Source organism: Gadus morhua, chromosome 2 (assembly GCF_902167405.1).
Source record: "Gadus morhua chromosome 2, gadMor3.0, whole genome shotgun sequence".
NCBI lineage: Eukaryota > Metazoa > Chordata > Actinopteri > Gadiformes > Gadidae > Gadus > Gadus morhua.
Window position 1 is genome coordinate 11,496,878 of NC_044049.1, and position 12,500 is coordinate 11,509,377.

Here is a 12,500-nt window from a genome sequence, read left to right on the forward strand (position 1 = left end):
ATCTTGCTCTCTCTTTCTCTCACTTCGTCGTTCCCCCTCTGCCACGTTTCACCAACAACCCCCCCCCTCCCCCCAACACGCACACACACACACGCACACGCACACGCACACACACGCACACACGCACACACACACACACACACACACACACACACACACACACACACGCACGCACGCACAGATAGTGTGGACTCATGCAGATGGCTGAGGTCCTACATTTGGTGCCGGTTTCACAGCACCCTAAAGTCATGCAGGGTTGGCAGGGGGAGAGGGAGGGGGGATGGAGGTGAGGGAGGAGGAGGAGGTGGGGGGGAGCAGGTGGGGGGGGGGGGGGGGGGGGGGGGCGGGTTCAAAGAGTATCTGATTCAACCAGTCACCGTTTGGCATTCCATCACGGCTCGGATCGATTGGTCATCTCCGAAGGGCTTTGAGCATTTCAAAAAAATGAGAATCAAGCTTTTTGTATGAAAACCCATCGCAGGTGTTCTCAAACGCCCCGAGTCTACCAACGCTGTCAGACACTGTTTGACCCGGCTCAGGCGTCCACAGGGAATCATTCGGTGGAGTACGTGTGGAAGTAGGGGGAACAACAGGGTGGTGGTTGGGTGGTGGTTCGGGGGGGGGGGGGGGGGGGGTTTGGTGGGGTCGGGGTGGGAAGGCCCAGCGCAGTGCGGCTCGGTTACCTGCCACAGACTTGCGCAGTACCCAGATCTCCTCGCTGGAGCTGCCATGGGGCCCCCCGGACTGGGTGGGGGAGCCATGAGGGCTAGCCTCTGAGCCGCGGCAACCTTTAACACAGAACAGCATGTTAACCGCTAGCCGACGCTAGAGGCAGCTGGGGCAGCCTCAGCTAGACAGGGCTGCTTCAGCTTGATGGGGCCGCTACAGCTGTCTGGGCCACTGCAGCAACAGCTAGCTGGGCCTGCTGAGGTCATCCAGGACAGCTACGGAGAACTAGGACAGCTTCAGCAAAATGCACCGCTACAGCTACCCGGGCAGTTTCAGCTAGCCAGTTTGCTATGTCTAACTGGGGCAGATACAGCTAGTTAGGCCTCTATAGCTACCCGGGGCAGCTACAGCTAGCCAGGCCGCTGTGGCCAAACGGGGCAGATACTGCTAGCCAGGCCTCTATAACCAACTATGGCAGCTATAGCTAGTTGGGCTACGGAAGGATCTGGTCAAAACAGGAACTATTGGACTTTGCTTGAACTTTTACTAATCTTGACTACCTAGTGTTGAAACAATTATTTTTGATCTGTCAGGAGTGCTAAAGCATTATAGCCTACTTTTTTTCTAACAGCGAGTTAGGGATTTACCTTTTGCTATCACTCAGCTAACATTGAATGAATCTTGAATGTGAGTTTGAGTTCCCTTGATTACTGATGATTTATGTAATAAAAACTAATATTGACGATTAGTTGCAAACTCAAGTAATATTATTTGTTGGTTCAGTTATCGTAAAAAACAGTTTTAGTCTTTTTTTTATTATAATGTTTTTTTGTTGTTGCTGTCAACAGATTGCTTCGCCCCCCCAAGGTGTCTATAGACACCCCTCGTTAAAGTTAAGTGTTTCACCTTAGATAATAAGTTAATTGTTTTCTTCTGTTTCTTTGTATAGCATTTTCTGTTTAATTATTGTTCCGATTTATTTTCGAGAAATAAATACCAGTGTATGTAATCACAATATGCATATTCAATATATTTTAAATGGGGAAGCCAAATGTTTGACTGTTGTTTATTAGTGCTGAATTGTTACAGCAACTAATGCTGCAACGATTTAATCCTCCTTGATAGGCAGTGTACTTCATTTAACATTATTCTTGCTCCCTCTAGTGGTTCAACATTTTACCTCCACAAAACATGCAATAAATGTATTGTTTTCATATCTTCTAATTTGTCTGATTATTTACTTGAAGCTTTATATTACGCACTGGCATTGACCGACCAGTACGAAATATTGATAGTGATATCTCATCAGAAAATCCTGTCCCCATAACTCAGAGTTGAGTAAGCAGGGGTGGTGCATACGTGTGTGGAGGAGGAGGAGGAGGAGGAGGAGGAGGAGGAGGAGGTGGTGGGAGAGAGAGGGTGGGGGGAGGAGGGGGGTCGGGTTGGGGGCCTCAGGTTACTTACAAAATAAATAAGTGTTCAAAAGCTCTCGTCTTCTTCTTGCACACGTGAACCCCCATACAAGCATTCACATTGAAAAGTAAAGCATATGCACAAATATGCTTCTACAGAAATATATGAGCACATTTATATACCCGTAGTACATAAATAAAAACGATAACATGAATATTTGTGTATATACACAACACACATATGCAAGAGGGCACACAGGCACATATATAATACATCCATCACAAGTGTGTGATTATATATGCACATTTGGAGAGTCTCTCGATCGAAAACCATTATACCCTGACACAGGGTATATGAATGGTTTACATTGGAAATATACAGAGGCACACATACATTATCATCAAGTCTCTTTGGATCACACCTTGTCTCACAGCCCTTGTCATAGCAACTTTGTATTTTGCATCCCTTTGCAAATATCTTTTGTGTATTTAAAGGCATTCATACAATGCCTTTAAATACAAAAGCATAAATATTCAAGCGGAAGACAAATGAAGTCTCATTTGTCTCGGATGGAAGAAATCCAGCTCAGATTTCTTAAACTCTGTTCTGTACATTACAATAATAGACATGTCTCATCCCTGTCAAACATCTTACCTGTAGGTCAGTCAACATTATACCGGAGTGATCAAATCACATTGTGAAACATTTAGGCATTTCCCTGATCAAAGGGAAGTGGTTTGGTCACCACTGTTAAATTAGTGATTTTGGAGGTGAATATTACGACATCTAGATGTGACATGTAAATTATTATTTGATTATTAAATGGTAAAAAAATGTACAGCATTTTTTAAACAGAGAAATGTCACCCGATCTTTCGTTTTATCACAAAATGGTTTCCTCATCAAGTTACCCAAACTACAGCTATATCTTCTTGGCTCAAACCTTGTTTGTTCACTGATCGTGTAGGCTTGAAGGCCCTACTCCACAAGTTTCTCTCTCTAATACCAAGCCAACACATCTTCCATGTGGGTGGTGTCGTGGTTCAACAGCAAAAGGATATTTATCCATGACCATTATCCATTCTCAGGCACTTTGTCCTCTTAGGCGTCTCAAAATAAGTTAGAGCATTCGGTTTGTGGTCGCATGCTTACGATGCACACGCAATAATTCACACATGCCATGACAAACACACACACACACACACAAATACACACACCCCATTACAAATGTGCGACACACAAATTAAAGCACACACTCACACATACATACACACAAATACAAACAAACATAAATCCACACACAAACACACACACACACAAACTCTCTCTCTCTCTCTCTCTCTCTCTCTCTCTCTCTCTCTCTCTCTCTCTCTCTCTCTCTCTCTCTCTCTCTCTAGGGTGAGTGAGGAAAGGGAACAGGTGAGGTGAAAAGGTTTGACCAACACAGTGGAATTGGGTGTAGCAGGACGTGACAGAGCACAGAGGGACGAGACCACAACACAAACAAACAATTGAGGTAAACACAGTCTGAGCCCGAAAGAAGAGTTTGGTAGTGTGTGTGTGTGTGTGTGTGTGTGTGTGTGTGTGTGTGTGTGTGTGTGTGTGTGTGTGTGTGTGTGTGTGTGTGTGTCTGTCTGTGTGTGCATTTGGACAACAAAAAAAAAACACCAGGGTAGTCCTGGTCATTGGAATAAAAAGAGGATTTTGATCAACCGTGAAAAAAATAAACAAAAATAAACAAGAGAGGAGAGGTGGGTAGGAAAGAAGGGGTGAAAAAAACACAAACAAACAGACAAACCAACAAACAAGAAAGCCATGGACTGATAAGCCAGCACAACTAAGATGGAAGATAGTGTCTCTGAAAGATCTTACCGTTATGGTTGTTACGGTAACTGCTGGGAGCAGTGAACAATTTTTTCGGTAGCCGTGCTTATAGGTCTCTACTAGCGTAAGTACTATGTCTACACTGACTTACTACAGGGCTTTTCCTTTTTCTTTTCATCTTAATATATATAGCGGTATACTTTTCCCACATCAATGGGGATCCCCAATACACTCTATTTCAGGTTTTACTCTGGGAATAGCAAGCGACTACACTGCAGTACTCCCCTCAGAACCCCGCTTTACAAGGCTGTTCAGAGTGAAAATCAGGTTGTAAAGAACTACCCTCTCATGGAAATCCATCCCTGTTCTTGTTTTTCTATTTATTGTGCCCTGCCGGAGTCTTGGATTTCTGTGAGGGGTTATCACCCAATTAAACAATAAATGCCGCCTGTGAAGACTAACATTCAAATCTCCACTTTGATAAAAGTGCTTATGTTAATTACCCTGGCATAATAGCTTACTCATTACACCCATTGTAATCCTCTCATTATAATCTTAGCAATTCAACTCCTCCTCTAACTGCTTGACTCCAGCTGTCATAAAGACACCAACTGAACAAAAAAATTAAATAATACATAAAACATATACTGTATGATTAACACATAAAATACATAAATAAGGCTCTATCATGGAAAACTTTAATGGATGCCTTCTGATTAAAACCAGAAATGTAATCAACATTAGATTTGTCACATAGCCAATTAGAGTGTGTTTACTTTCTCGTGTAGGTCTATGAAAAATATCCCATGAAAGCATCCCTTGAAGCTTAATAATAATAATAATAATAATAATGAAAAAGTGGGCGTGTACCTGGGGTGGTGGGTGTGTCTCCCAGTGGGGTTGTCGCGGGCGACCTGTGATAGCCAAAGGATGTGAAAAGTGGTAGCAGTGGCTGATGGGAATGTGGTGGTGGAGGAGGAGGTGGCGGAGGCAGGATATGGATCTGATGGAACGTGGCATCGTTGCCGTTGACTACCGGGTTGGCAGGGGCAACCGTCGCCGGGGGAACCAGTGGTATCTTTTGAAACTGTTGAGTGCAAATGACTGTGCTGGCCAGACCTAGATAAACACCAGCCACCAACAACAACAACACACACACACACACACACACACACACACACACACACACACACACACACACACACACACACACACACACACACACACACACACACACACATACACACACAAACAAACACACACGCACCCCAATCGACGCCGACAACAGCCAGCCGGCCGAGGCACAATCAAACAACCGACAACCAACAACAACAACAACGACAAAACAATAACACATAAGAGAAGGGAAAACAAAAAAAGAAAAAAATTACAAACTAATGCTAAAGGTTACAGGTAAAAAAACAAATGGTATAAAAAATCATAAAGATATGGTGAGAAGAAGGTATAGAGTGAGTTAGAGCTCTCAGTTATGGAATGTGTTAGTTGGAAAGCCAGAGTGAATGATGAAACAGGTTGGGAAATGGATAATGAAGAAGGGATTGGAGAGATAAAGTGGTGGTTAGCTAATGATTAACTAAGCTAATGTATTCTATTCTACTTTACTTCAATCAACTCTACTCTACTCAGATTTTTGAGGAAGATTACAATGCAGGCTCTAAATGTGTTTAACGTACAGCCCCTTTAATCTATGACGTGCAATGGTTACACATGCTATCGGAACATACTTTGTATTATTAGTATTAGTTTTAGTATAACTGCAGTCCAGGTAGTCTGACTTCCCTGCCAATTGCAATTCAAGTGATTTTTTTTTAGTGTCAAATATATTCAAGTTGAACAAAGTGAGAACGAGTTAAGTTGCATTCCACAAGAGAAAGGGAGCACGTGAATGAAGGAGAAGCGAGGAAAAATAAAAATATGGAAATTATGATGGAATCACATCTTTAGCCGTTGGCAACAAATTAACAAGCAGACACGGACAGACTGACAGACACACTGATATGCACACATAGAGATACATCCCTGCAATGTAAACAGATAAAGGTGTGTCTTTGTGGCTGTGGAGCGTATGACGATGGTGAATGGATCTGTGAATGGAAGAATTCATTTCTAATTCCCTCACTAAATGGAACAGAAACCAACCGTCTTTATTTATATGCACAATGTCATCCTTTCAAGTCCAGGATTATATGGATGTATCTGGATGGAACCCAAATGCTCTGATATGTGTTGATGCATGACATCACTCGTTCTGACATGACATCACTTCCTTGTCGGTGGTTGGTTGGTAATTAAAACCAGGCTGCCCCTCTCCCTGAAAGGGAGCTGAGATCAAATGTAAGAAGACGCTATATACTTGAAAACCCTCTTGCAGATGGAGCATGTGCCTTGCTCGAAGGCACCAAGGGTGATACATTATCAAGAACCAACAGTATTATCATCAATATGATGTCATTTGGTATGTTCCTTATTGGAATATAACAGAAAATAATTAATGTTGGATTCTAGGGCCTCTAGTCACTAATTGGTTTCCAGATCCACGTTCCCTTTACCCTCTTTAGTTTTATTTATTTTGTGCAGAGATATGATCAACATGAAAACCAAAACAAATACATATTGAGGTTGTGGATCAGAAAAGTCTTGCTTATTGCTTTTGTCCCCGTGGACCAGCTGCAGTGTTGATAAGTATTAGCTGTTAGTGCCAGAACAGCGGTTCGTTTTCTTTTTGTGCACCCAGTTCCCAATTTTTTTCCAAGGGTCAACAAAATAAACATGTCGTCAGAAACAGATGCCTTCTTCACAGTGACTCTCCTGTAAATCTGTCTCTCTTTGTTCAAAATATTCCAGATGGCACATAAACGTGCAGCAACATAATGATGCAACCAGGCACACCGTAGACAACGAGCCACCCACACACACACACACACACACACACACACACACACACACAAACACACACGCACAAGAGTTAAGAGGTGCGCACCTGCGCACACTGGCATCGGCGTCCTCGCACAAACATATACACACACAGACTAACACACACACACACACACACACACACACCTGTCCTCTTGCTGATGACCTCCACCATGGTGGACGGGAAGTAGCCCACGCGGTCGTTTCCTGTTCGGTTGTCATGGATACAGCCCTTCCAGCGGCCGTCCGCATGTTGCTCTAGAACCTGCATGCCAAACAGAGCAAAAAAAACGGTTGGCTCCCTTGTTATACAAGCTTTAAATAAAACAGCGTTAAACTCCAACCTCTGCTATTGCTTGACTGCGTCAGCCAAACATATCTTGCAATCTTGTTGATTTAACATACTAAACGTCGCCTGCAGAATGTGTCTCTTCATAGCCCTTCTTTTAGAGACAATTTTTATGACTTGGTTACAAATGAGGTAAATGAGGTGAGGACTTAATGAGATCCATAGAGTATTGAGTAGATGAATCACATTTAATTAAATATTATCCTGTGCTTGTTATTTCTGTTTTAAGTGTTACATAAATACTAAAGCCTGAAGGACACAACATCTCTGACAGGCATTCCTTTTAATAATAGCCTGCTCAAACGCTCATTAATATTCATTAGCAGTGGGTTGACGGTACATTTGTTGCAGTAGTGTAGTCGAAGAATATATATATTCTGCTGCCAAGAATAAAGATTATTCATACCATGACCTCTTGCAAAAGTAACAGTGCTTGCTGTTCGCTCTATAGAAATTCCCATCTTAAGAGACCACAAGACGATGTTTTGGGGGTTCGATTGAATTCCCTGAATATATGGTTAATAATTGGTCTATCTATGGGATTTCTGATGGTTCAATTGAAATGGCTGGGTAGGGCTTTTTTCGGGATGTATTAGCTAAGCTAACAAGCCGTATTTGCCAGCTATTTATGTAGGCTAGCTTGTCAGTAAAATTGCATTGAGTTCATGAGCATATTAAAATGTGTATTAGAAAGTAAATAATATATGTTAAAGCCACGTATGGCAGTTTAGTGTAGAAGCATGTTTTGCTTGATTTGTAGAAATTGTCTGCACATCCTGACAGCAATGAATAAATCAAATCTTCTGACAAAATAAAGAAAAATTTGTATCTGTCGCTTTAAAAGGTCCCATGGCATGAAAAATTCAAAAAAAAAAATTCTAACATTAATATGAGTTCCCCTAGCCTGCCTTTGTCCCCCAGTAAAATATGGAGTTAGGTGTAAAACGAGCTCTAGGTATCCTGCTCTGCCTTTGAAAAAACAGAGCTCAGACGCGCCGATTTGGAATTTTCAGCGAACAGAGGCGGCAGGTGACGGGGCAGCGGGGCTCTAGTGGGAGACCATCGACGTCAACAATCGTGGTAAACAATCCCTTTCTTCCCCATTTCGCGGTTCTGCCCGCTGCCCGCTGCCCGCTACCAAGGCACCACCGCTGTGAGGAACCACGCCCGCTGCCGAGGCGGTGGTGCCGAGGCGATGTTGCAGAGGCAGCAGGCAGCGGGGCTCCGGCGGGAGACAATCGCGGTCAACAATCCCTTTCTCCTCCATGTTGCGGTTCAGTCTACTTCAGATTGATTTGGAAGTGGAAGAACCAGAGACGTCGGAGAACCCGACCCAGTCGTTTGAGATTCATGATATCGTCTGGAGGCGCACACAGCTTTTGGGTGTGATAATATATATTATATGATATAGATATCTATGTATAATATGATATTATTTAGATACAGAGCTCCAGGACTCCTGCCGGAGCGCCCAGAGTGTTCTAGAATATTTACAGAACACGGCCAAAAGCTGTGTGTGCCTCGCCATTGCGATACATCCATGGTGAACACGAGAGCATGGTACCGTGGCCGCAAGCTGCCTAGGGCCACACCCCCACCCTCCACCTTGACCCGCCTCTAAAAAAACATCACGTTTGTGGATAGCTCATTGTGGGACTGGCTCGTAGTGGCTGTAATTCTGCACCAGTGAATTTCTTGAATGTCTTCAAGTACTGTATTAGGGGCTCACTAACAGCTATATAAAAGCATTCATAAAGTAGCATGACATGGGACCTTTAATGATTGTTCAATCATTTAATTTGGCCCAAATTAAATGATTGGATGGTCTACCTGTCTGTCTGTCTGCTTACCTGCCTACCTGCAGGCCATCTGGCCATCCACTCATTGAACATGGATGTCTTCCCCGAGCAATGAGCAAGCTAGTCATGTGTTTTTGGCGGATTCATTGGCTTCTGAGGGGGACCAGAAGTGAGGGGTGCGATGGCTTGTTTCTCCAAAATACCTGCCCTAGCTGTAATCTACAACTGGGTGTTTTTCCATGAGCTACAAACAGCCACATAATAACTCTGGTGGCTCAGAAACGGCTTTGATTCATTGAATTTGTTAACATGTGATGGTTTCGACATATTTTATGCCCGTCCGATTTAAGGACTATTGGACAATTTAGCTGTGATAGTTAATAATTATCAGGGAGTAAACATTAATATATCTCAGACATAGCTCAGGGTGTTGATGAAAGGCTTGTGCTCTTATTCCGGTCCCACAGTGTCATTACCGTGATGACGTCGCCGGCCTTGATGTTGAGGCTGGTCAGGTCGTAGTTGTTGCAGTAGTCCTTCACCGCCCGAACCTGAAGAGATGCTGACGCATCTAGGAGAGGGAGGGGGAGCGAGAGAGGGCGGGGGTGGAGAGAGAGAGAGAGGAGGAGAGGGAGGGAGGAGAGTTGGAGGGGGGGAGAGCGCGGGGGAGGGAGATGGTGAGGGGGAGAGAGAGAGAGAGAGAGAGAGAGAGAGAGAGAGAGAGAGGAGAGGGAGGGAAGAGAGAGTGGGAGACAGTGGGAGAGACAGAGAGGCCGAAACAGAGAGACAGAGCGAGGGAGGGGGAGATAGCAGACCGGTTCAGACGAATAAACAACTTAAGCAGAGAGATTGGTAATAATGATCCATCCATCTGTCCATTCACCCATCACTCATCCGTCCATCCAACTAGCCACTACTCATCCATCCACCCATTCATCAATCTATCATCGCGTGTCAATGTCCTATCGTATTTCCATTTCATTTAACCATCCAGCCATCCTGGTTACCACTATTCATCCATTCATCACACATCCATCCATCCATCCATCACCCATTTGTCCGGTCGTCCATCCGTCCACCCACCCATCCGCCCATCCATGGGTACAGTGCTACCTCTGAGCAGCTGTTTGATCTCTCTGCTGGCCTGTGTAGCAGTGAACTGGTAGACAATGTCCAAGGCAGTCTGGCTGTATGTGTTCCTCACTGCTGCGTTGATGCCGCTCTGTGCGGTCCAAAAAGATACACAGTCACTGCAGATACTTTAAGGGTCAATATACCTGGGATTTGGAAACATGTTTATGTAGGTTGTGGGACACAGTATGGCATGATAGACTTTGGTAGTAAAGTCAATTAGGGTGGAATCAAACCCAATATCTACGGTCTACTTGTAGGCTTCCATGACCAAGATGCCCTTACTCCTCCCTGATCCTTAATGATCTGCACGTGGAGTAATCGGAAGGATCAAGGAGTCTTAAGAATACTGTTCATTTTATGCAACTTCAGAATCTGTTAAGTAAAAAAGTTAGTTTTCAAATTTCCAGAGAAGATGAAGATATTCTTAATAGTATCATCTTTACACGATTAACTATTCAAGAGCTAGCTATCTTGGTCCATGGAACCCACGTCTGTGGCCAGCGTAAGTGGTGTCACACTACCATAGACTATAGATTTTAGGAAACTGATCTTGTCCCTTCTGTGGTTGCGGGTAAATTAGGTGTTGCAGTTCCACTCACGTCCAGCAGGAGTCTCACTGCCTCCGTCTTTCCACAGAGTGCTGCTTCATGCAGCGCAGTGCCCGCCTTGGTTTGTCTGTTGATGTCAATCCCGGCCTGGATCAGCAGCCTGGAGGGGTGGGTGTGGATGGAGGTAAGACAGAGGAGAGGAGGAGAGAGGGAATTATAGGAGAGGAGCCGGTAATATGAGAGGAAAGGAGAGAAGTGGATAGGAGATAAGCGGAGAACAGTGGAGAGGAAAGGAGAAGGGAGGAGTGGAGAGGAAAGGAGAAGACAAGACAGGCAAGACAGGACAGGAGAGGAGAGGGGAGGAGAAGAGAAGGAAGGGAAGTGGAAGAGAGGCGAGGAAGGGAAAGGATTTGACAAGAAGAGAGAGGAGTATATAGGAGGGGAGAGGATAGGATAGGAAGAGAGAGGAGAAGAGAGGAGGGGAGATTAGAGGGAAGGATATGGGGGTAGAAAGGAAGTGGATGAGACGATACAAGGGAATGGAAAAGAGAGGAGGAGGAGGAGGAGGAGGAGGAGGAGGAGGAGGAGGAGGAGGAGGAAAGGAGAGAGAGACAGACGGATGTAAATCAAAACAAAAAGGAGGCGGAGAGCGAGAGCAGAAGTGAAAGATTGAAAGCAGGATGAGAGAGAGAGAGAGAGAGAGAGAGAGAGAGAGAGAGAGAGAGAGAGAGAGAGAGAGAGAGAGAGAGAGAGAGAGAGAGAGAGAGAGAGAGAGAGAGAGAGAGAGAGAGAGAGAGAGAGAGAGAGACACAGAGAGACAGAGAGAGAGAGAGAGAGAGAGAGAGAGAGAGAGAGAGAGAGAGAGAGAGAGAGAGAGAGAGAGAGAGAGACACACAGAGACAGAGAGAGAGAGAGAGAGAGAGAGAGAGAGAGAGAGAGTAATGGAACGTGAGATGATAAAGAGGGGAACGATTTTCCAAATGAAATGTTGGAGAGCAAGGGAGTGAGAGGGAGCAGAGCAGAGGTGTGACAGAGAGTGGGGGAGAGGGAAAAAGGTGATAAAAGAGGAGCGTGAAAAGGTGTAAAAGGAGAAAGAGGATCATGTTAAAAGATGATGACGAGGTGGTGGTAAGAGGGGGTGCAGAACATAAATACTATGAACACAGGGATCCTTGGGTTATACTTTGTAAACTGCGAAATAGTGAAAATTAATTATTAGAAGCACTTCAGAACGCAAACATCAAATAATGATAAGTCAAGACTATTTTCTCAAACGGGATGTCAGGGGCCAACCGTTAAATGTGTGTGTGTGTGTGTGTGTGTGTGTGTGTGTGTGTGTGTGTGTGTGTGTGTGTGTGTGTGTGTGTGTGTGTGTGTGTGTGTGTGTGTGAGAGTGTGTGCGTGAGAGATGAGGAGAGTGTGTGCAAGTTTGTGTGTGTGTGCGTGTGTGTGTGGCCAGGTGTAACAGTGGACATTCATCATCAATGTCACCTGTAGAGGGCACTGACAGAGTCCCACCTAACCCCCCAACACAATCCATACAAGCACAAACACCCGTATACAAACACACACACACACACACACACACACACACACACACACACACACACACACACACACACACCGCACACACACACACACACACACACACACACACACACACACACACACACACACACACACACACACACACACACACACACACACACACACACACACAAACACACCTACCCACACACCATGCTATCTTCACCTCCAATCCATCTCCCTGTGTCAAACCACGGCTGACAGCTGCTCTCTCTTCTTCTCTCTGTCTCTCTCTCCTCCTCAC

General features: G+C 44.6%; 1 protein-coding gene across 1 annotated transcript in view; it reads right to left on the reverse strand.

Annotated features, from left to right (window-relative positions):
• The window catches only part of caskin1 (CASK interacting protein 1), a 77,991-nt gene that overhangs the window by 18,217 nt on the left and 47,274 nt on the right, over positions 1-12,500 (reverse strand). Inside the window, exons 7-12 of the mRNA XM_030381661.1 lie at positions 10,721-10,829; positions 10,101-10,209; positions 9,464-9,558; positions 6,987-7,104; positions 4,776-5,024; positions 684-788 (exon numbers count right to left, since the gene is read on the reverse strand). Of these exons, the coding sequence (XP_030237521.1) occupies positions 684-788; positions 4,776-5,024; positions 6,987-7,104; positions 9,464-9,558; positions 10,101-10,209; positions 10,721-10,829 (785 nt within the window). The remainder of the gene's footprint in view (positions 1-683; positions 789-4,775; positions 5,025-6,986; positions 7,105-9,463; positions 9,559-10,100; positions 10,210-10,720; positions 10,830-12,500) is intronic.